The 25,086-nt window shown below is 39.6% G+C and overlaps 2 protein-coding genes across 2 annotated transcripts in view; both read right to left on the bottom strand.

Annotated features, from left to right (window-relative positions):
• Positions 1–14,728, bottom strand: part of CEP112 (centrosomal protein 112) — a gene marked incomplete at its 3' end in the record, with an annotated part of 157,642 nt that extends 142,914 nt beyond the window's left edge. Inside the window, exons 1-6 of the mRNA XM_080629631.1 lie at positions 14,642–14,728; positions 13,756–13,876; positions 13,129–13,319; positions 12,360–12,526; positions 6,269–6,365; positions 4,053–4,127 (exon numbers count right to left, since the gene is read on the bottom strand). Coding sequence (XP_080485757.1) covers positions 4,053–4,127; positions 6,269–6,365; positions 12,360–12,526; positions 13,129–13,319; positions 13,756–13,855 — 630 coding nt within the window. The 5' untranslated portion in view covers positions 13,856–13,876; positions 14,642–14,728. The remainder of the gene's footprint in view (positions 1–4,052; positions 4,128–6,268; positions 6,366–12,359; positions 12,527–13,128; positions 13,320–13,755; positions 13,877–14,641) is intronic.
• A 3,288-nt stretch (positions 14,729–18,016) lies between these two features.
• On the bottom strand, positions 18,017–24,558 carry APOH (apolipoprotein H; the record flags this gene model as incomplete). The annotated part of the gene is made up of 8 exons (XM_080629630.1): positions 18,017–18,087; positions 18,989–19,186; positions 19,685–19,864; positions 20,422–20,610; positions 21,162–21,238; positions 22,615–22,711; positions 23,160–23,336; positions 24,495–24,558. The coding sequence occupies 8 exons, from the start codon at positions 24,556–24,558 to the stop codon at positions 18,017–18,019; spliced, it is 1,053 nt and encodes a 350-aa protein (XP_080485756.1).
• Positions 24,559–25,086: the final 528 nt, after the last annotated feature.

Raw genomic sequence — 25,086 nt, 5'->3', positions numbered from 1 at the left:
AATTCCAGTGATGAAAAACTGTGCTCTCACTGATTAAAAACCCCTTTGCTGTTTCTGAGGGTACAATCTCATTGTATGCTTTCAACCTAAAATGAAGTGCTGAATTCCCTGGGATGTTTAAACTTGTTGCTTCGTCACACCTCAAATAGGCTACAATTCAGTGACAAGTGAAAATGTATTGGAAGCATCATGACAAAGTATATATATAGGCAGGTCTGGTAAGAATATGCAGGGATTAAATTCTTTGATGTTCCTTTACATTACTTTAATTTTCTACCCCAAAACTGTGTTTGTCTACAGTCCAAAAAGCTTAATAACAAGAGGAAAGAAGGAAAAGGAAGAAAAAAAAGCCAGTTTAATTCCATTATCCAGTAACTTCTTTTCCTGATACTGCAGCATTTGTTTCTTGAAACATAACAAAAGGAAAGGTGAGGATGTCCCATTAATGAAATGTACTAAAGCTGCAACAACATACACAAGTCTATGGACAGCTGTTAATAAAATCAGCTAGCTGAGTTGTATTATGTCCTGAAATAGCTAAATCATGACAAAAAGGGGAAAGCAACAACACAACTAAAGCTGACTTGTACCTGTCTAAACTCCTGGCTCTGAAACTTTCCCCTTCAAATGGCAATACAGAAGGATGTCTTTTCTACACTGCAAATGCAACCTCCAGGCATGAATATTTAATAAAGGATAGTCCCCACATCAGTTTAGATAAGAGTCAATAAGGGCTAAAAAACGCACATTGTTATAATGTATTTAAAATTAGTATTCCATGTATAAAAGGCAAATTTACCACAACCAAAACTTAGCTTTTGTTTTTTTTCTTTTAAACATTTACTCATGCATGACTAGAATCTAAAGAACTTGAACACTAAAATGTTTGAGAGATAATCAGGAATGCTGCAAGGCAACTGGAAAAGTTATTTTATTACTCATGAGAAGCAACAATATTTGCAAAGTCTTACTTCTTGTGTAGCAAAAGTTATTACCAGTAGCAACAAGTATCTGAAGCCTCCATATTACTCTCTATTAAGCTCTGACCTCCCTGCTTAGGAGAGACACCATAAAATTATTTACCCAAACATTTCACAATACTTTTAATAGTAGTAATAGTAATAATAATAATAGTAATAACAGTATCTCAGCCACTGCTGTAAGCATATCATAAAAAGTGGAAACACATTCAGTATGTAACCTTAAAAATGCACCACCTTTGAAGAAGAGGAAATCTAGGATATATCAAAGTCAAAGCCCAAGAGATAACAGTAAAAATAAATTAACAGTGTATAACTGGTCATTATAATCCAGACAAGCCTGTAGTAGGACAGTGAAGGCCTAGCAGGAACTCACAGCTGGAAGATGCTAAGGTTTTTCTCACCTTTATGTACAGCACCTACCTAGATGTTTGCGGATTCTTAACCAAAATCTACATTTGCCTGAAATAAGAACAGCTTCCTAAAATTTCAAGGACTCTTACTGAGAAAAATCCTTGTATAAAGACTTGTCCAAAATCCCCAGGATTAGCTCTGCCCCCATCATTGCAAGAAGAACATACAGCAGCACACATCCTTTGCCAGATTAGCAACCCTGATTCACCATCTATTCCTTGAGACACAAGTAAAACTCAAAACCAAACCCCAAGGAACTCCTGAAAGCTTTTTTTAAAACAACTGGATTTATATTAGGCCATCCAAAGCAAAAGCCATTCTGTATTTCCTCCTCTAACTTTCCCCCAGTACTGAAGTATCCTTTTGAGACAAAGGTCTCCTGTATCTGAGGTGGCATCGCTTGTAAATTAAGCTTCTCAAACGGTCTGCACATGTGGCTAGCTGTCAAAAGATAGCTAGGTGCTCCTATGATGATATAAATGCTTACAAGTAATAGCAGTCACATCTTGGACTCAAACCTTACAGAATCCGAAGTGCTGCCATCATTTATTACGTTTTCGTCTTTAATAATCAAATATTCTTCTTACTTAAAACACCTTGACCCTTTAAGAGCCCACTGCAGGCCATGATCCACAGCAGGGGACCACTGTTCAAGAACAACCACTTACAGACCTCCCTTTTACAACCCCAAATCCTAACTCCCAACAAGTCTTATCAAGCAATCCAAGTCTCTCACTAGTGACTTGTTTAATTACCATCCCTGGAGAGAAGACTTGAAAAACTGATTTATGTGTCACGGTAGCCAATTTGTTATCCAAGATTGCTCCTATATCAGTGGAGGATCATCCCAGTTTAATAACCATCCATTATCAACACAACATGATTGCAAACTGGAATTTCAATTAGAAAAAAGAAACAAACCCCAAATAAAACTAAAGACATCAGCAAGCAGGCAGATCAACACTGATATAAAAATGCTGGATATAAAGAGATTCTTTGTCAACATCAACTGGAACAATTTGCAATATGGCCATAAGCAAGTTTCCTTTTTACATCAGCTTTAAAAGCTCAAGGTATTACAACTATCTGCTCATATAATCCAGGTATTTATACAGTCCAAATATCCCAAAACCTGCAAGTGACTGCTTGCACGTTTGTTTCAGACACCTGTGCAGAGCTTTTGCAAACCAGAGTTGGCTGCTATTGAAAAGCTTTTAGTGCAGAGAGTGGATCTCCAGAACAGAACTACAATGCCCCAAAAATACATTCATCTAAATCAGGAAGCGTTAGCAATGGTTCTCGTATTACTCTATCAAATACAAGGAGCAACACCATGCACGCAGACTAACATCTTCAGTAATCTCAACCTTTAGTTCAGAGAAAGTGGCTGGGTAGCTTCTGGAGCATCTCAAGGCCAAGACTTCCTTCTCCCTCACAAGTAAAGCAAGCAACTTGCATTCAGAATGCTAAGAGGCACCACAGCAGCACCAGAAACACCAAGAAGGACACCAAAAAGTTAACATTCTCTCATCATTAATGTTTTCAACTGAGAACTTAACCATCAATGCAAAACACTGAGTGTAATAGGCAAGATTTTTAAATGCTGTCATATCCCTCTGGACTGACAGCAGTGTAGGAAGAACAAGGATTATTTGGCAGCTGATGAAAATGACAACAGGAAAATACGTAACCATTAAAAAAACCAAAGCTGAAATATTTCATTAGAAACTCATCCCTTCTAACTTCACCTCTCTCCCAAAAACAACTGAGCTTTGAACCTATGAGAATAAGCAGAAAATGACAGAGAAAAAAACAACCCTCTTTATTAAAAGTGATCTCAATAAAACTAAGTTGTTATGAGGACATCAATCCTAATTAAATAGGTTAAAGATTTGGAGGTACAGGTGAAAAGTTTTAAGAGACAAAACACAACAACAGAATAGCGGGATACAGCTACAGAGAGAAGGCACTTACACTGTGATCTTAGAGTTGTTGTGGGCTAATAAAACAGAAAATACAACCAAGGGAATAAAGTCTTATTATAACAGTAGGCTTAAATTAAAATTTAAATGTATCTCAGACTCTTCCCTCGATAAAGACACACTATTCTTTCCAGGAATCAGAGCCACAGCATTGGTCTAAAGTTTCTAGTTGTTAAAAGGAGAGGAAAGAGTTTAACACACTGAAAAGCACCTTGGACACTACCAAAGAGAAGAAACTCTGACAAAAAAAACCTTAAGTTGCATTAATGGCTTGCAAACTCTATTCCTTAGAAAAAAACAGTAATACAAAAAGCCAAACTCTTCTTTCATATATACAAGCACAGATTTAAAATAACATTATCAAGTTATAAGAAACAGTCTGAGTTTTTTCCAGGGTAAGACACTTGGTCTTGACCAGCAGGTAGCATTATTCTGCTTAATTTATCAGGAAGAATATTAAATACAATAAGATTATTATTGCTTTAAAATAAGGCATTTTTACCATTTTCTTCTCAAGATGAGATGCATTCATAATTAACCTTCCCAAGTTTACCAATTCCTGTCTAAAAGCCTGATTCCTATGTCAAGTTTTGTTGGCTACATTCCCAGATGCAAACTACATCACTAAGGAGTTTTTGTTTCAAGTCACTAAAGTAAAGTACTCTGTTTATTTTACCCCGAGATTCCAACTATTGAGGCGTGCTTCAAGGTCGCTGTCATCCAAAGAACTGGGTTTTTTATGACGATGGTCCTGGAACATAGAAAAAGCCAAACAACATATCAGAAGAGCTGGCAGATACATAGTCAAGAAAAGAAGCTACTCATCGACTTGGCTATGCCTACACTGTGCTTCCCAACACCTCTGGCAGCTTTAATCTAAATAGCTCCATTACCAGTAGGATACTGTACTAAGAAAGGAATTCAAAGGATAAATTAGCTGTCTCCTCACTTTAATGTTGTTCTTTATTTTACTTATTTCCAAAGCAACAGCCTCCTTTACAAAGGGTGAGTTTACTAAACAAAACTCAAACTACTCTGTTCTTCAGGCAACATGCTAGAAACGATCCATCTCCACAGGAGCTTCTTCGTGGCTAATCCAGAAATCACCCTATCAGCCTCCAAATAAATGAAAAGTAATAGTAATTAAAGGAAACCACAGCAAGGCAGGGATAGTTATAGTGGGAAGATACAGCTAGGAAATCAGAACGTTGAAGCCTGGATTACTCTGTCACATTAAGTTTTGTTAGCAAGAGGTTTGCATATTGGCGTGCAGGCAAATCTTTCTTAAATTTGCTCATTCATTATAAACATACAGTGAATGGAGCTTTGACTTCAGTTAATCAACACTTGGTTGAGGCAGTTCTTAATGTTTCTTAAAAGACTCCCTGTTCCTCTACCTGGGCCTGAATTATGCCAGAACATCTGTGCATCACTGACAACAGAACAAGATACTATTTGTTCCAGCCAGCCAAACGTTCATCAAACTGTTTGGCAACGCAAGAGAGAATAATTTCATTTAAAAGGCCCTTTTAAAGCTGTAATCACAGTAGAATCCAATATATGGAGCTGAAGAACAATGACGTGCACCGACTTGTCTAACATTGCCCTAGAAGCCTGTGGCAGAGCCAAGAACAAAAAGAATAAACAAAACAACAAAAACCAGAAGCTTTAAAGCCCCAGATCCAGGTTTTAACTGAAGGAAACCCTTTTCTTTACAAGAACTGTTCCATAAAAGCTATTTCTTTAAGTCAAGTAAAATAAACAGGAAACGAATGAGGAGAAATTTAATAAATCTAGCATCTGTTTTTATTTTTTATCATGTCATTTCTTTCTTAAATCGCACTTGTATATATACAATTAGCACATAAGTGCATTCATACCAACCAGAGCATAGAGCAGATACTCATTTTTTGCCCACAGACCACTTGTAGCCTGCCATGGTAAAGCATCCCTTGCTAGTCCTCTATTCCAAACACGTATCAGAACACAAATTTCCTCACAAAGACCTCAGAAGCAAGCTGCTAGTTTATCCCACTCACACGTCACGTCATCATAAGCCCAGTAAAGGAGGGTAAGAACAGTCTGTATGAATTGCTTGGGTATCAACAGCCCACTTTCAGCTGCACGCCCTCTAAACTGTTCCTCTGATACAATCAAAACAGTAACAGTGGGCAAGCCCACAATATACATACAGCAAATTCAGTGTTTCATGGAGGAATGAAAGCTATCATAGAAGCACTGGCTATGGCAAAGGAACCGTGTCGGACAGACCTCTCCAGTAATAAAGACTGGACACTGAAAGGCTACGGAGTACATTCACGATGCTTGTTGATAACATGTAGTTGTCAGGAGTAATTTTCAGTTTAAATGCTTGCAATTATACATACAATATCATTAAATATTTTGGACTAAAAGGGTTTCACGTGAAGTCTGTTTAGTGTCCTTCTATCAGCCACAATGCTGCCTGTGGAAAGCCTGATAAAACAAACTGTCCAAAATTTACTCTTTCAGAGGTCAACCATCACTAAAGAGAGCCAAAGACGTCTATGCAGCTTTCTTTAATCTGCTATTGCAAAATACAAAATGATGTCAATACAGTCAGCTTGCCAAGCCTAGGGAAAACAATGCAGCAGACATTAATCACACTACACTAAACAGAGGTAAACTGTTAGGATTAACAGAGAGCATCCTGCAAGAAGTTCTTTTCCCCTGCACTTGCAGAGGGCACATTTTGACGAGCGTTAGTCCTTTCTATCACTCCTTTCCAAATGTCTGCACTTGTACACAGGGATCATGCTTCATGCAATTAGAAATAACAGCTTTATGGGGATACACAGAAATAATACATTGAAACTAGAGCAAGTTTTATGACCAAAAGGAGAAGCATCTTACAGACTGTGGTGTGGCTGGGTTGTCTTCAGCAGTCCGGTGAGGAGGGCTCATAGAATGTGATCTTAATGCTGGCTTCTCATTGTACTTGAATCTTTCACTATTATTAACAAAAAGAGTAAGCAGAGGGAGAATTCATTTTCAGCAACTTGTGGCACACAAAGGAAGTTAATCTTAAAATAAAATCTTCTAAAATATACAAAATAATTGTCCAGATGCAAAGATCAAAAATAGGAGAACAAAAAAAAGGGAAAGTTTCTTATTAAAGGCAAATGAAAGCCTTCAGCATTCCATTAAAAACACAACACCCAACCCCCCCCACACCAATTAAACCACCAGAAATATCATGTACATCACAGTATATTAAAAGGTGTTCCCTGCATTTCTGTTACTGAAGGATCCAGCATCTGCCAACAGATTTTTAGACTAAATCCAAGCTAACTGAGAAGGCTGATCCAGAAGAATGTTTTTTAAACAAAATCACTGAGCATCTGAGACTGTGCAGGATAAAGTCCAGCATCTCGGAGAAGACAAAGGGATCAAGGTGATGGTTGGCTGCACCAAAGGAGAGAAGACTTTTAAGACCAAAAATACGTGAGGTTAGATCAAGGTATGTTTCATAGGACATACACACCTGAAGACAAGGGCAAGCACTACACAGAGCTCAACAGGAAGGCGATGCCTTGTAAGTGGAGAGCAACATAGCAAAGAAAAGTCCTAAAGATTGTATTTGTTGCATTTCTATTTTTATCGATTCAAGTGGTTTGGTTGCACTAAAGTGGACAGGGATTTTCTGGAAAAGCTTTAGTCAAAGTCCTATTGTTTAGTCATAAGCAACAGGAAATTAAGAACAGCAGATAGGTGCTGATAACCTTCACTGATGTACCCAGGCAACAGATACTTCTCAACCATAGAACAATGAAAGAAAAGAACTGCCTAGGACAAAAATAAAATGAAAGTTATAAGAGTTTATTAGATAGGCTGATAGAGCAAAAGGTCCAAAACAGTAGTGAAACACCCTTCAGCATATACTCTACTGTCAAATCCACACGTCTTAATGTAATTAAAAACTCCTGTTAAGTCACAGGAAGGTGAAATGAACTAACTGTATTATATTAAAATCAAATCAGACCATTAAAATACCTTTCTTTCCATCTGGCAGCAAATTATACAGTAAGTGATGCCAAAAAAACACAGACAAATTAAGTGTTTGTGAACTGAAAGACAACTGTTGCATGTACAATATAAACTAGTCACTTCTAGGAAGACAAACCCAGAGGAACTTCTCACGAAGCACAGCCCCAGCTTTCAACAAAACAGCAGGGAACAGTGAGACAGAACAACTGGGAGCATACCTTCCCTTCCAGCACCACTAAATACCAACAATGGGTAGGGATGCAAAGTAACTATTGAAAGCTGTAAATAGTTTAGATAAGCACAGTATTAGAGGCAAAAACCCCCAAAAGAAATATAAGAATACAATGACTGTCTTCAGCATGTTCCAAATCATGCATTTCTTACCCAGATTTCATTTGACACAAAATTATCAATCATTAAAAGGAGACAAAGCTTTGCCTGTCAGTAGATGTGCACTTTTATCAGGCTTCTTTTCTCAACAGTATTCAGGTTACTTAACAACTCAATACAGTCCCAGTTGTTTGAAATGAGAGAAAACAGATTTCATGCCCCTGTCATTAAGAGATTAACGAATATCAATAAATACACAAACCAACCCAAGTTACCTGCAGTATTTTAAACTGACAAAATGGGGACGAGACGTCAGATACATTCTCGGTCCTTTATTTGCTATTTTGAAGAAGAACGGAAAAGAATGTTGCTTTAATTGATTCTATAAACTGAATTTGAAGAGATCCTTAAGGATGGACTGCAAGTTTGCTTCTATCAACCATACGCTCCCCGTTCACTCCCTTTTCCAGCCTTCTGCTAATATGGGTCAGGCTCCAGAAATCACAAGACTATTTCTTTTTCCTCCCATGGCAGGTGAGTAGAGAATGGTCTTGACACCAGCCCTGTGACCTCCTGCTTCAGCCAAAACAGTGAGCTAGCATGGGAGAAGGAAGCAATTTGCTTCTAATAAAGGAGATCAGTAAATAACTTGCTACTAGGAACAAAGTAAGGGAAACTCCCTGGTTCCTCCTGGTATACAGCACTAACCTTGAACAATGTTTTCCAGACATGATCTATAAACATACATATATTTATTTCCTATGGGGTCAGAAAGCCCAGGTTTCTCTTCAAACCAAGCTACATGTTGCTGAAGCCAATTCTCTCATGTTTCAAAATAAAGATGCACCTTTCTAGCTCCAGCTGGCTTGGTCTTACTCATTTACACCCTGCAAGCAAGGTTTGTCTATCTGCTTCTTCTTTAGTCAGATAAACAACTCGGTATAGAAAAGCCAGAATCTTCACACATAGAAGTATATGTATTGCAAGATAAGAATGACTATGAAAAGAAGTTCTCCATTTGTTTGCTTCTTTTAAAGGAGGGAATCTTGAGATAAACAAACATCAAAAAATTACTCAAATATTTCTCCCTGACATTATCTATTTCGCCTTGAGAAAACGTTGTGCTCTATCTGTAAGAACAGAGACACGGCTGGAATGCAGAATTTTCATCCAACTACACAGATTACACGCCTATGGAGACAGCTGTCTTGATCCAAGTGATGAGTAGACACACAAGTGTAATGTAACAAGATCACCATCTGCTGGCTCTCTTTACAAACTGCAGAGCCCAGAAACATCTAACACTTCACATCGCATGAACAGCCCATTCCAAACTGTAAATACAAAGAAAGACGGGATCTGTATGTTGAGTATGGTGAACGTCTTAACATAAACGCATGTGGATGTTTCTTAAATAAGCTATTTCCACAAAACATAGCAGCTGAAACATTTACCTTCCGTAATTCTTCCGCATAAGTCACATTTAACCTAAGTTTCTCATTGCTATAAGGATTAATTTGTGTAATCGGCAAAGCTACCAAAATTTCTAGTTGCCAACACAAACTCAGATTTCCTTAGACACAGCTCCACTCCTGATGTGAGTACCCATTAGTAACCCTAACCCTACATGGGTACAACTACTACTAGCTGCCTACACAGCTAAGTTTCACTTCCAGATTTCTTTAAACCCATAACTGACTCCATGACATTTACTTGCTTCTCCTGACATGAAATAATATGTAACACGGGTCTCCAAAGACCTCACCAGAGCCTTGGGAACTATCTGCCCATCACCAATGGAGGGATTGCTACAGTCCCACAGGACAAAAAAAGGAAAAGTAAATGAAATAAATCAAATAAACCTTCACCACCGTGCCCATGATTTTGGGAACTTTGCAAGACTGAGCTGAATCTTAGGTTCAGCTAAGTGGTAAAAGGATCAGATTTCCAATATTCTCTATATCTACTATCTCCTACCTCTAGATAGGAGAGTTGTGCTGATATTGCTTTATTGCTCCTAATATCTAAACTGATACTGCATCATGGCGGCACTACTCCCAGCGACCAAGACAATCTCATCGGATCTATGCCAGCTATCTTTACATGGCACAATGCTATCTAACACAGATATAGCTGAGGCCTCTAAAAGCATTTCTAAAGCATAACACATTGCTCTTTTTCATAAGGTTAAACCTATTTTTTTTTTAATTGAGAATATTTGAACAGCTCTTCCTAACAGTTCTTTATATCATCAACCCTAAAGCAGCAATAGGGTAACACAGCTGGGAGTTTCTCTGTTCTCCACCTTTGTCTTAAACCACAAGCCTCCTATCAAAATCACAGGTTCATGTCAGAGCATTTGAGTGCAAGCAACCAGACGACCCCATAGTATAGACAGTAGGACTCAGAAAGAGGAGATGCATCAGTCCTTAGAGCAACTTCTTAAATGACTGTTAGAATTACATTGTTAATGGATACACAAAAGGAAAAGTTTCACGATGCTCATTATCAGCACAATGTAACTTGCAAGAGTGCCTGTTTGTCGTCTACCCAAATCACAGCTGAATAACTAAGAAATGCAAGAGACTGCACTGTGATACATAGCATAAACATGAGTGTGCCTAAAAACTAGGAAGAACAGCAAGCAACAACCACTTATGAAAAATATAAGTGAACACTTAAAATATCATTAGACTTTTGAAACAAAACCTGGGAGCATATTTATAATGCAATGAAACCAAACCAGGAGTTTCATGTAGAAGTAGAGCAAACACTTCCTCTTGCACAGCACCGAGTTTCAAGTAATAGTCACACTCTACCTCTAAGAGTGCTTTTTTCTCCAAGGATTTCAGAGTGTTTCAACATTAACTAAACCTCAAAATGAGCAAGCAAGAGGCAGCTCCATCCACACCCAAAATGCAACCACATAAAAAAATGCAACAGAGGTCTTGATAATCAGCACAAAGTTACACCGCATAGGAATAACTAGAAAGTCAAGATTTAAGAACAGAATGTAGATTGAACTAAAATTTACTTCAGATTCATGCAAAATAGGGCAGAAAAAAGCCTGTGATTTCCAACAGCATCCAACCAGCCAGCTTGACACAACTTCAATACTGCAGGGATATTTTTCTTAGCCACCAGAAAGAGAAGCCTGATACACATCATCTCTTTACCTGCTCTGTGAACAGCTCTATAGGCAACTCATTGGAACTAAGGATGCAGCTTAAACTTACTGGCTCCTGCAAACCAACAAAATGAGACTATCTGATGGATTACCATACCAAGGGGCAGCTACAGGCATTCAGGGCTCTGCTGTACAGCTGCAAATAAGCAGTACTGAAATTTTTGTGTTACCCTAATGACAAATATGCAGGATCTAGGCATAGAGGGTGCCAGTCACCAACAAAGCACATGTATGTGGGGCAGACAGCATGACATAAATGAGAACATTTGAAATCAAACTCGGAGATTGATCAGACAAGGATGAAGTCAATGCAAACAATCATCCACACACAAGAGAACAAAACATGGCTGAGTACCTCACAGGCAGCAGCTCTGATTTTTAGCATCCTAAGTTTTAATAAGTAGAGCTGGTCCAGTCTGACCTTCTGCAATCCAAGATCCATGAAGCTTATGGGAAATATAAAGAAATCTTGCTATTTCATAATGAAGCCATGATGAAAAATAAGACAAACAGGTGTTTAATACAAACTAACTTGCTCACAAAAAGATGGATCAAATCCCTTTCTTTGCATGCATCTAACTTTTCTTCCTGTCACAGAACAGCAACACTTGCTAATCTGCAGAGAGCCTCTATTTTGTTTCCTCTATAAAACCTGTGGGCAACAACAGAACTTCCTTTAAAGCTACCCCCTGCATGCTTGTTTACATTTCTATTCCCTACAGAAAAGAGCCATTTAAAAACTTCGATGTAAATGCTCCTTTCAGCATTATGACTTCAGACTACAATTGCGTTTTAATGTTATACATTTACTCTCCCCACATTTTTGGTCAATTGCTTACTGTACATTCCTTATATTTTGAACTGCACAGAAACAGTGAAGATTAATGCACCTCAGCTTCCTTAATTAATACCACTTTCCAGTTTCCATACATCAGCACGTAGAAAACAGGACTGTACAACAACTCCAAAGACAGCAACTGTTTTGACCTATTGGAAGAAAAAATCTAGCCTGAGTCTTCTGCATCTATACAGCCTTTAACCACATCACTTCTTACTGCCTATCCACATTTGTCTGTGCTTCCCTCTCCAATTAAAGTAATTCTGTATGAATTCTCTTTCCTTTTGACTATGCTTTGCCACCGTAATATCCAAGGTAATATAAGAAGCATAACCAGAGTAGTAGCTTATTTGATAGACATTTAGCATGTCAGAACAGCAGCTGTTATCTACTTCTGAAGTCTACAGAGTATGTTACCAGTTTACAGAAAGTATTAACATGAAGAAAGATAATGGTGCAAAAAAGCAGAACTGTTTTCTATGTGAGCAAACAGGCTCTTTTCACAAGTCACTGGCACTCCACGGTAACCATCAGTCCAAATCACCATAAACATCTATTAAACATGAATCAAATATTGAATAAAGCAAATACAGAAATCTTACCCATATGTAGGTGGCGTTGCTAAAGAAAATTCCTCTTTAGAAGATACACTCCATGACACCTCATGCTTAGAGTCATTGTTTCCCAGTTCTCCCATTACCCAGTCAGGTAAGCAGTCTGGGCTACTACTCCGAACGCTTCTTGAATTGGGTTCATCAAAATAAATTGACTACAATTAAAATAAATGCAAGATTAACACCAAACTATATTTACAGAAATATATTCTTTACACTGCTAAGGTCAATACTTGCAAGAATATCTGCAGTATAAAAATTCTTTTCCCACTGCAGACAGTGAGGCCTGCATGTATCACCTTCCCAACCCATGGAAATCAGTACAACAGGCAATGGTTTCAGGGTTTTCCAGTACTTCTTTCAGTATGAGCAATTTTAGCATAGATTAGGACTGTTATCTCACTAAAGATGACTACTAGTCACCTCATTTAAGCATATTTTTCCTTTCACAAGAACTATCTGCTGATTAAGACAAAATACAGCCTTGAGTCATTTATTCCATCTTTTCAAATTAGACACAAATTACTCTTCTGTTCCTTCGGAACAGCTATTTTTAATTGCCTTTTTAGAACCTGAAGCTTTAAGAAGGTTCTTCAAAATGAAAGATTTTGCATATTGAAAGATTTTACCAACACCAGTTACAAGATCTGCAATGTAAATGCCTACATTCATTCAGGACTAGTTTTCACATTTATGCCAAAGCAAAGACTCAAAAGCATTTACAGAATATATTTAAGCAAGCTTAAACCACACTCACCATGTATGAAGGTAAAGTTTTCAGCATTCCTGGTTCTGGTTTATGTGCAAAAGGACCTTCCAGCACACCCCGCTTTAGCATGTGGAGCAGGAGTTTTGCATATAGGTTCCGATTCTTCCTGCCCGCTACTCCTGTGCCCGCTCCAGAGGGTTCACATAGTTTTTTAATCCACAGTGCACATCTTTGTCGCTCTAGGAATATAAATACACACAAATCACTGCACACTTCCAGAGCAAATCAAACACATAGGAAAAACAGAAGCCACTACCAGCCACCTATTTTGTAGCTGTTTCCCTTCTAATGCAAAACAAACCACCCCCAAATGACCGAACCAAAGGCAAAAGATGTTAAATACCTCGATTAAAGTCTCTAACAATAGTTGAAATTTAAACCATCCACATTTTCTATAAATCACGTTTACCAGAGGTTTATGACTTCTACAAACAGCATGTTCAGAATCAACCTCTAGTAAGCACAGAACACACAAGTCACCAGGAGCTGCGAACTCACTGCGAGAGCCCCCATTACCTACCACACACAACTTACATGAGAGCTTCTATTTTAAATACACAATAAATCTTCATCCATTCTAGAAGTCTTTATTTACACACATTTTACCACATTTACCTGACCTATGCTGTAGTTTTAGAACATGAGGCTTCATATCCACAACACAGTGATCAAATTCTGCATCGAGTTTTCCCCATACTTCCTCTTCACCATTCATTTTGAAAGAGCACAAAGTAACCTGCAAAAGTATTCACACTGGAGTAGGAAAGATCAAACACCACTACACGTCAGTCTCTGTATCTTAGCCCATGCAAAGATGTGTTTTTAACTATAAGGAAAATAAACCTAAATACTTTATTAGGTTTAAACAAGCACAGAAATAAGAGTGATTAATTGCAAACGGAGGAAATTGAATTAAATTTACAAGAGCGTGTTAGTTTAGATTGGAAAGAGAGTACTCAACCACACAAAACCGCACTCAATTACACACAGTTTGCGTAAAACACCTACAGGCATTTGTGTCATAGCCACATTGATAAGTTTTTCCTTCCTAGAACTCGTTTGGGGGTTGTTGGCTTTGGGAACGAAACCCAGTGACAAACCTTTGGGTTAAAAGCAACAGAAGCAACAAACGCTGTCAGAACCGGTTTATTAACGAAGGAGCGCTGAAACTGACCACCGAGAGCTCCTGACCCGAGCGCACGGCACTGCTTTCCCCGCTGTAGAATGCATCTCTCTGTACGTTTCAGCGCGCAGCTGGCACATTTCCTCGTCAATCTCAGCCGAGCGCACCAACCGCTGCGGCTCTTCCCTTGGGGCACACAACCCCGCCACACCCCGGTCCCGCTTCCCTGCCGAGCCCCAGGGTCCTCTGAGCTTCAGCAGGGGGAAAGCAACCGCGTTCCAAGTTCCCTTCCCTCGAAACGATGCTGCGAGCCACAAACCACCCCCAGGTCCCGCACCCCGGCCCCGCACTGCCTCCGGGACGCGCCGCCCCCTTCACCTCGCTCTCCGCAACGCACAGGGCCGGCGGGCCCCGGCTCCCCTCGGCGAGGGAAGGCAGAGCCGCCCGGCCGGCAGTTCAAACCGGCCGCACCCCCGCTCCCGGCAGCCCCCGCAGGCACAGCGCGTTTCCGCTTCCGCGGCCGCCCGCGGGTTGCCAGGAGACGGGGCCGGGCCCCAGGCGGGAGGCCGGAGGCGAGCGGTTACCCTGGCACCGCTATGAGGAGCTCTGGGGGGCTGAGTATGAGCCCAGAAGCCGGTACGGAAACAACCCCTTGTGTTTGAGAGAGGAAACCGGGTTGAAGGCGGTTGTTGCAGGAGGAAAACAATCACAGCCTGTGCTTGTTCGTTACAGCCTGAAGTGATTGATACTGACCTCGCACAGAGTCAGCTGCGGCTGTCCCAGCCGGGCCCAGCACACTGAAGGATGCGATCATCACCCAGCGCTTCCCCCAAATATACATATGTGTATAGAACTAAATATTTATACACTCAGTTATTCACACACATTAAAACCCTGAGGAGGGAGCCTGAGGGAGCACCAAGGGAAAATGGGAGGTGCCAGAAATGTAATTAAATTGATTTAGGTCCTTTATACAGGGACAAACTCAGTGTTCAGCGCTGCAGGAGAGCCTGGGCTAGAAAAGTGAGGGTGCAGAAGCAGTGGGAGGTAACTCTGGGTTCCTAGGGATGTGTTTCTTTGGCTGAATTGCTACTGGTTGAGTATCAGCTCTATGGTGAAAAAGAACAAGAGGCAGAGCAAAAACGGGGACCAGTATTCCAGGAGACGTTTCCTGAGGGAATAGATCCAGTTTCTGGCGCTGTTTACTAATGCAGAACAGGGTGGCCAGAGAGGTTGAAGCCTACGTGCATTGATTTAACAATTGCATAGCTTCTGTCTGAAAGAGAAAGAAAAACCAAAGAGTCAAGAAATAGCTGAGGTCTTGTCCCCAGCCAGCGCTGCAGCCAGGACATGCTGAGTTCTGATGTGCACTGGCCCTCCTGAGGAAATCCCTGTAGACACACCACTATAGAGCACATAGATGTCCCAACCAGAATACAGATCAAGTTCCCAATTTGAATTGTAAAAAGATGTTCATATAAGCAAAGCACGTTCAATACTTTTCTGTTTTCATCTCATTTTACCATGTTCTCTTATCTCTGTAACTGTCCCAGCAGGTTGCCACAAGTAACGTGAGCGCAGCTTAAGGCATTCTTTCAAACATCTTTTTGGCAGATTTCACTCACTTGTACCAGCCTTTGGAACACCTCTACTTGCGAGACATTACTTTTTAGACCTTGGAAGCAAACCTTTCATGTCTGTAAAGTTCTGATTCACAAACACCTCCCTGCTTCAAAGACTTAGCAGGTCACAGATTTATTTTCCCTCCCTCTTCTTGCTGCAGGAGACTAAATAATAAATTCAACATAAGAACACTGGCTCCTAAGGGTGATTCTTTCAAGTATTCAAATACTGCATATCCAGCTAGGAAGCAGAGCCAGCTGACGCCATCAGTTGTTATCCTGCTGCACAGGTCAGAAAAACTGAGGAAATTTGCTTGGAAAAATCTGAAAGTTCCTGAGGGAAGTGGTTTTGTGCAAAATACAGGTCATTTCCGGGGAAAAATAGCATTTCTGCAGTGTTTCATGCTAACTTCACTTACAGCAACTTCCCAGTGTTCTGCTGTGAAAGACAAGTTAATATTAAACTGTGTTGGGTATCTGAGCTCCGTCCTGAACATCCCGATCCAGCGATGTACCCACACAACATTTAGACTAGATGTCCACACAGATAGGCTCCTGCCAGCTGATTTAGTTACGTAGTTATGAATATCTTGGCCTGTAAGTCAAACGGCATTCAAGGATCCCACTTAAACATGTTAGGAACCAAAACACAGCGCACATGCTACCAACAAAACACCTTCTTCAGCTGCCGGCATGAATTTGTCTGTCTGTGCATTAGAGAATTAAGTTGCTGATGAGGACAAAGTATGAAATACTTAATAAAAGCTCCCTTAATCGCTCCTTAAAATTAGGAAGCATAAGACTTCTACTAAACTACTACTATACTACTAAACTTCCACTACTACTATACTAATAAAATATGCATGTGCAGCCTTCAATGGTAAAGTAATTTGAGTATGTTCAGAGTAACTGTAGCATCTTACAGGTAGTTTAATCTTAATGGTAAGTGGTCATTTTGGAAAGTTCAACAGTAGCTTGCTTACTGTATAGCTTACTGCTGCTGGGAACTACATACACAATTTATTATCACCTACACAACTTATTAAGTGCACAGTTAATATTTCTCTATCACTTTCTAGTATGTAGAAATCATAACTATGTTTTTTTTTCTGAATGGAATTACTTTCATACAATGTAATACAATGGAAATACCATGGAAATGCAATGGAAATACCATGGAAATGCAATGGAAATAGAGACATAAGCAGAAAACTTGCCAGACTGGGTCATACCAATGATCTGCCATAAATGAAATTAGAAGTGCTGCTTACTTCAAAGCTACTTAATGACGAGATCATTACTATTGCTCAATGGTGTACAGTTATCTTTTTTTTTTTAAAGGAGTCAGTTACCTTGTGTAATATTGAAACGGTGGTAAAAATTAACAGCTGTTTAAATCACTGGTTTCAGGTTAGAATCTCAAAAGCATGAATAGATTCAAGTTATGCTTTGGAGATTCGAGTTAAAATCTCAAAAGCATAAATAATCTTTTTAGGTTTTTTAACAAAATAGGGGTATATTTTAAGTGTAAAAGAAGCCTTTATCTGATGCTATTGACATTTAAACCACAGTTGGATACATTTGGAAATCTCAGTCTTTCTACTTGGGTAAATTCTGGAAAATCCTTGGCTGATGACCCTCTGTCCATCTATAATTAAAGGTCCGCTCCCTATCACAGGGGAGCAGTAATGGAATCGGAGCCCAGCTAATAACTAATGATGAAGGCCCTTCTGTATAAAGCAGCTAAGAGCTAAAGGATTTGATTGATGATTAGTTAGTGTTAAAAAAGTACACACTATTGGCTGAAAATTACTTTATTGTAAAGGGACTGCTATTGAGAAAGTCATTTACAGTTACATAAATGTTGGAAGTGTGGAAACAGAAGCAGCACTGCAGGGGTTTTGAGGAAGGCAGAGAGAAGAGAATGAGAATTAATGGCTGAAATCGTGTGGCATAGCTTGTGAGAGAGGCTGGTAGAGATGGTGGTAGGGAAAACAGCTGAGCATGCATTGGCAAAGAGTCTGGAGTTCACTTGATAATTTACACTCACAGGACCTAAGTTTTCCTCTCTTATATATAATGTTTTGTCTCAGTAAGGCAGAAAATTCATACTGTATTGCTTCTCTGAGATTCATTCTTGATCTTCACATGGTTTCATGTCTGATGGGTCCTTCTTCACAAGAGTTGAAAAAAAGCCACGTTCTGTTGAAAACAAGTTAAAAACTTGGGTTATATTCTTGAAATGTGATAGCTGAAAACAATAGGTCTCATGAACCATACTAGGTGGGCAATCAACCTTTGCATCCAAGTAAAACCACTAGAATAAGTATACTATTTTAGTTTCTATTTTCATGAAAGCTAAGCTACCTCCACCAGAAGCCATGCCAAATGTGAGATGTTTTCATCATGCAGAGGCTGTGCTTCTCCTTCACTTTAAAATGAAAATAAAACTTACAAGGGCTATTCTATGCCAGGAGTATTGATAAAACAAATGCCAAGCATTTCCTCTTGTTTACAAACTTCACTATTTAGTCTGTTTATTTATTCTAAACACCTGCATGCCCCTGAATCAGTTCCTCCAGCAGCAATTCCTCACTACAGCTCTTAGCCGCTTCGTAACACTCTTGATTCAGAGTCAGCCCAGTGCGTTACCAATCAGCATAATGTGGGAATTAAGCACATAATCATATGTCACCAGAATAGGAGTGAATATGGCAGGTTCTTAAGGCGGCAGCAGTGTTCAGGCTCTTTACCCCTAGAGAAGTTGTTGATCCAAGGCTTCATGAAAACCCATAATACTTTACATATGGCCTTTTCTTTGGGCTAGACCTAAAATATAGGCCCTAAAGTATAGACGTCCAAATATAAGACCTTCTGAGAACAGAACAGGAATTAAAGCAGGGCTCTGATGTATCCAAAAGAAGTCTTGCTCTGCATTCTCTCCTTCACTCGAGCCACTTCTTCCAAAATACCCAATAGCTCTAGTACAAGGCAGATGAATTAGCCAAATAGGGCTTGAGGACGAATCATGACATTGCCTCCCATACTGAAGTACTTGTTATTCCACCAACAGAAGCTGTTCTGTGATGAGCCTAGCTCATACCTTTGAAACAGGCAGGGAGAGTAAGGTTGCCATCCACACATGGGACTGGTACGGTGTAGGCACAGGATTTTTCTTTATTCTTGCAGAAGAAGGATACAGTTTCACCGTGCTGAACGCCATCCTTAAGGTCATTCTGAACTCTTTTCTTCTCACCATTGTATAATACTACAGCTTTCTTCACTGGTATTTTACATGGTCCTGTAAAACAATCCAGATATAAGCAACATGTAAGGATAATTAGAACTCCGTTTTGAAAAGTGTGTAGATTAGATCCCATCAGAAATCTGTACAAGTGACATTTGGGAATGAAAAAATAACATTTCACACATAGCTAGTACTTCTGCTGGTATTACAATTCTAGAGAAATTCACACACTCAAGTATATGGTCAAAAGTATCCAGAGAAAACCCAGCCTCAGCAAAATTTCTAATTATACTAAGTAGGAAAAGGAGAGGAAACACTCAGATAAAATCAAGTTACATGGCTGGTTGTTGAAGTCAATTCATATACATCATGTCATACAACATTCAATATCAGCAGTGGTCTTACATTACCAGGGCCTTGAAATTACTATCTCAGTTTTCTTTTGAGGGCAGCTCTTGCAGTAGCTCACTAACCATCAGAGTGGTGTTTTTAGTGGTCTTGTGTATGTATTCAAGTAGTTTTATGGTGGTTTCTAACATAGCATGTGTTTACCTTTACAGGTTGGCTTTGTGGACCAGTTTCCAGTATTTTCACACCGGGAATGCTTAGGTCCTTCCAGCACGTAGCTGGGCTGGCAGCCGAAGCTGACGCTTTCATTATAGTGGTATGTTCTACGAACAACAAACTCCAAGAATCCATTTTCTATTCCTGTTGGAGTGGGGCATGTGACAACTGGGGCACAAAAACAAAGCTATATCAGTGCTGCGGTTCCAAAAGACACACTATATACTTCAAAAACTACATAAAACTGTCATGGTGGTTCACTTCAGCCTCTTGCACAGGAAAACACAGCCAGAGGAAGATAGTTTAAACCCCATCATAAATAAATACTTGTTTTAAATACACATTATTGCAATCTGTGGTTATATCCAAAAACTATGTATATCCAAAACTTCAGCTTCACTGAAAGCAGTTCTTAGGACTAAGGGTGAGGTTTTTTGTTTCTTACATTAATTCCACTTCATAGAATAAAACATTCCCTGTGCTCTGTAGCCAGGCTCCTGTTCCCCTGTGGACTACATTTAGCAGGTCTTGTTTATATAACCTTTATACCTGCAGCAAATATTTTGTCAATCCCACATTGCATGTAATCTCGCTAGCAATCACCTTGCATGCATGAGTCTGACTTGGAGAATAATTCCATGTTTGCAGTCACAATTGTAAAACAAAAATCACACAGTTTTATATATGGGAATATTGTTAGGTGTTGATAAAAGTACATCACTTACCCTTGCACTCTGGAATGCTGCTCCAGTTCCCATTGGCCATGCAGGTGGCTGTCTCATTCCCAATAAGTGCAAGAGGAGGTACACATTCGAAAGTGATTGTGTCCAGGAAATGAGAAACGTTTCCAGGTTTTGAGCGACGGTAAGAAAGGACTGAAAATTCAGGCAGTGAGGGAGGTGCACAAGTCACCGCTGGAAAAGCACAGTCATAAAAGTTTAAAGATCAAATTATTACTGGAGTAACAGAAGCAACATGCTTATAACCAAACTAACACACACTGCCCATTGTGGAAGTGTGGCTATGAAAATATCAGATTTAAAGTCTCAAAGGATGCAATTCATTATTTTTGCTATATTTTTTCAGACAATATTATGCAGTATATTGCTTTTTCAGTGAAGTCTTTATGCAGGACAGGTTCTAGCAAAACCACTTGTAACAGTTGGAAAGTCATGACAATATCCTCTTTTTATACACTGGGAGAATGAATTTGAGTGGATAAGCATCTTACCCTTGGCTGTAAATAGCATCCCTGATCCTGCCTTTTGTACAAACCTTTAAACCCTATTTCTCTAAAACTAGAATCCACACATCTGAAACCAAACACACAGAGTTCTTGATTTTTCCTAATCATTTTTTGCATGGCTCTATAGGAGGCCTCTAAATAAGAGTATATGTCATTCTTAGCAACATAAAGGAATCTTTCTGTAATGATAGAGAAGTTCTTTAGTATTTAAACACGTACGTTGACACTGTGGAAGACTTCCACTCCACGTTCCATCTGCCATGCATTGGCTCATTCTTGTCCCGACAAGGTTGTAACTGAAAACAAGAAGAACTGAGTATCAGAAAGCTTAATGACTACAGAGAGGAGTCAAGTTGTTCTTTGCAAGAAACATTACCTTTTCTCATAAACAAACCTAAGAGTCGGTTCTGAAATCCTTCTCTAGTTCTGGCACTTACAGACCTCAAAGGAAGTTCAGATTCAAAATTGTTAGTATTCAAGTATCCAGACAAAAGGCTTGATACAAGATGTTTTGCTATTTGAACTATGTATTCCACCTTGTATATTAATTTCTACAATGGATTGGTACTGTGGATATATGTAAGCAGTGAACGTTGATCTGTGATTGCTATTGTATGGTTTTGTATGGTATTGCATGGTTTCTTGAGAGGAATTCCTAGCTAATTATGGCAATTCAGATCAAGCTATTGCAAAGACCTAAGCACTCTTAAGAACTAAAGTCACTGAAGTGCTTTATTTAATTTTAATGCCAGATAGCCCCATTTAATTTCCATATGCACTCTGAATGCTTCTCTCTCATCCTCTGTACTTACATTATTCGCACTCATTCTGAGTTTTAAATGTGCATCGTGAATCTACCATTTCAATATCACACAGCAGAAAACCCGTGAATTACAATTAGCAAAGTTGAATCAAGTCCCATTGCTATATTTGGTGTTTATATTTGAATTTATTATTTATTTGAATTTATTTATTCCTTACCTTGCTCATCTTTTGCAGGAGAAGGAGGCAGTTGAGGCTGTTGATACTGTTCAGTGAACTCTATGCTATGTCTCACCTATGGCCTTCGCAGGTAAGCACTGTTTATTCATGCATTACCCAAGTAAAATGCACTGCATGCTACTATCAAATATGTCCCTGCATTTACCAGAACTGTTTTTCTTTAAATGCATCCTCATTTCTAAAGCTGACAAGTAGCCTTGAGTACAAGTGCAATTGCTCCAGGGACTGAAGTAGGATTAACCTCATGTTTTCATATATTGAGCTCAGAAAGGCATGGAAATAAAATTCTCAGTCTCCAGAGCCTAACAGCATAACAATTTAGATGGAGATTATCTTCTCTCTGCTGTAGGATTTCATCTCATGATGTAAGAGGTTTTCAAAAGCAGGGAAAGCAGTCCAGAATAAATCTTTGCCTAAAAACTCTGCTATTTTAGTGTTTTCCACATCTGTAAGACACTGCTTTGGAGTAGCAAAGCTTCAGGATGTTACAGCCAAGACCAAACAGAGGAGGGTCACCAGATATGCTTCGTTTTTTAACATGTGAAGTGAGATGGGGTTTTATGTGCAGTTCTCCAAGTTCCCTGGTTCGTAGTACTGCAGCAGGTGATACTAGAATGTAATACTGTGATTTAGGCTATTTATTTAACAGCATGAGGAAGGGAACTCTTACCCTGGTTCACATGAAAAATTTATAGATCTCTGATAGTGGAGGTCTACAAAATCAATTTTTCCATGAGGCAAGGGTCCAACAGTGGGACATGTCTTTGCTGTTAATTGAAGATGAAAAAAAGGATAGTATTATTTCATGAGGTGTGAGGATAATGAAAACAAGACAATAATAAAGGGGTCCTGGTGTATTTCACATTTCTCCACTTCTGTGTACTGCGTTTCATAAGTCCAGTTGTTGTACATTTCTGTCAAAATACAGCAGGCTCAAAGTTTTTGTGATTAAATAATTTTTAGCATTTGATTGAGGAAAATAAATTCTGTGCAATGAAATGATAAAAAGGAACAGTGGGGGATACAGTAAATGCAGGTGTTATCAACTGCTATATGTCATTAGAGTATAAGAACTGCTGGGCTGAGTCAGATCAAGGTTCACCTTGTCCAAGTCCAACCTTCATCATTAGGGAGCAGAGGCGTAAGGGACAGCGTGGGACATGCATGGGAAGAGCCTTCCCCTGTTGCTTGTAGGGTTGATTTGGTTTTACTTACGTAGGCACAGCAGTGTGTTGAGAGGCCACTTGCCAGTCGGGAGGCAGGTGTACTTCCTCTGGCCATTGTTGGGGATGAACCCAGGCCTACAGGTATATTCTACTTCCTCACCCACTTCATACACGCTTTTATCTACATCAATGGTGGCAAATAGCACTTGTGGTGGTCTGGAACAGACTGGAGGAAAGGATACACTTTAAAAGAAATTGGGCAGAAAATTGGTGTTGGTTTTATTTCTCAACTGGAAGCACAGGTTTCTGTGCTATAATATGTTCCTGCACTGAGCTATACTGTCCTTCTGTAATCAATAGGTATATAACATTTTGATGTGGCTCATGGCTGCTGTAAGCATTTAGCCAGAAAAAAGTGTGTTCTTCCTCTTCTCCTCAGTAGCTCTATCAATGGCCCCAGTGAGATTTTGTGTCACTTTTTTTGCACTGAATTTTACTTTTGCTTCAAATTGAATTTCTGAAGGTACTCTGCAAAGTGAGTCAGTTATGGTAAATTATAATGGGTAAAAGAAGGTGAGAGGGACTTAGAACAAACGAATACATTTCATTTCTTATCTAACTTAGTTTGGTGGGGTCAGCCCAAAATGAGATTTTTTTTTTCTTAATTAGATTTCTTTTTCTCTGGTTCCCCTGAGTTTTCTGTTCTTGGGGCACTCGGTTACGTTAGACAGTTCTGATTCCAAAACAGCTTTCACATGTTGACAGCATGAACAACTCATCACCCAGAGAGTGAGAACAAGAGGGGAGCCGCGAGGGAGGAATGAAGGGAGCAGACTGTGCTTCTGCAGAGGACATGGAGAGATGTTCCTGCTGAGATTGTGGGGAGAGAACAGAGGGACACAAAGCTCGTGCTGTAGAAATGAATGGCAAAGAGAGGGAGAGAGAACATGAAACAGTGCCCAGAGCCTTTGGTGTGGGGGAAGAAGGAGAAAAGCAAGACAGGAGCTGTGCAAGGCCACCCCTGTAGTGAAGGGGAAAACAGGGTGAGCTGGGCATAGGAACAGGGCAAGGATTAACTCCTGGCACACACAATGCCCCTCAGCCTGCAAGCAGCCTGGTTTCCACAACTTGCGTCAATACTTCTTTGTTTTCCTCCATTTTATTCTTTTGTATACAGCATCTCACCTCACCATAGGAAGAGATGGAGGAAGGAATGGAAAGGAGGGGAAAACAAACCCGGAGGTTACAGCTTTCAGAGAAAATTCCCATTCAAACCAGTTGACCAGAACTGTCTAAAGCCAGCTTTTAAATCCTGTTGCTTCCTCCAGCTTCCCTCATTCACCCTTGAGAATAGCATTGCCCTTAGAAAGTGGAAGACTCTTACCTTTCACTGCAAGAGAACAGTGGCTCAGAGCCATGGTGCACACAACCAGTGCCAGGGAGTACATTGCTGCTGGCCCACAAGCATTCCAAATGACCCTCGGGCCAGTGTTTCTTCCCTTAAAAATAAAGGCACCCACAAAAGCATGGTTACATATTAACTCTTTGTATTTATTCCCATCCTGGTAAACAGAAGATAAAAGGTTCTTTGTATTGCTTGTAATTAAGGATGAAACAACCATCACATGTTGCATTGGTAGATAATGCAGGGATTCAAATACCCATCACTGCTGAAAGTCTCCTCTCCGGTTGTTTCTACAGAGCATCTCCTGTTGGGACTGCAGAGCATCTCCTGTTTTCAAAACCTGATGGTTTTGAAAAAAACAGTGTTATCTTCCCAATATCTTTAGAGAATGAGGATATTTGGAATATGACGTTGGATCAGATAGAACTGTCACCAAGAAACTCTTGTTTTACCAGTTGAGCATGTATTTCTATGATTCCTGAGAGTTTTAACAAAATCTATTTAAGGCAGAATGATCATTGTTGGAGTGACACTTGTATTGTCATATGCCTCATCATAACTGATGATACCC

This window comes from Psittacula echo, assembly GCF_963264785.1.
Source record: "Psittacula echo genome assembly, chromosome: 14".
Taxonomy (NCBI): domain Eukaryota; kingdom Metazoa; phylum Chordata; class Aves; order Psittaciformes; family Psittacidae; genus Psittacula; species Psittacula echo.
This window is presented reverse-complemented; position numbering and strand designations above follow the sequence as displayed.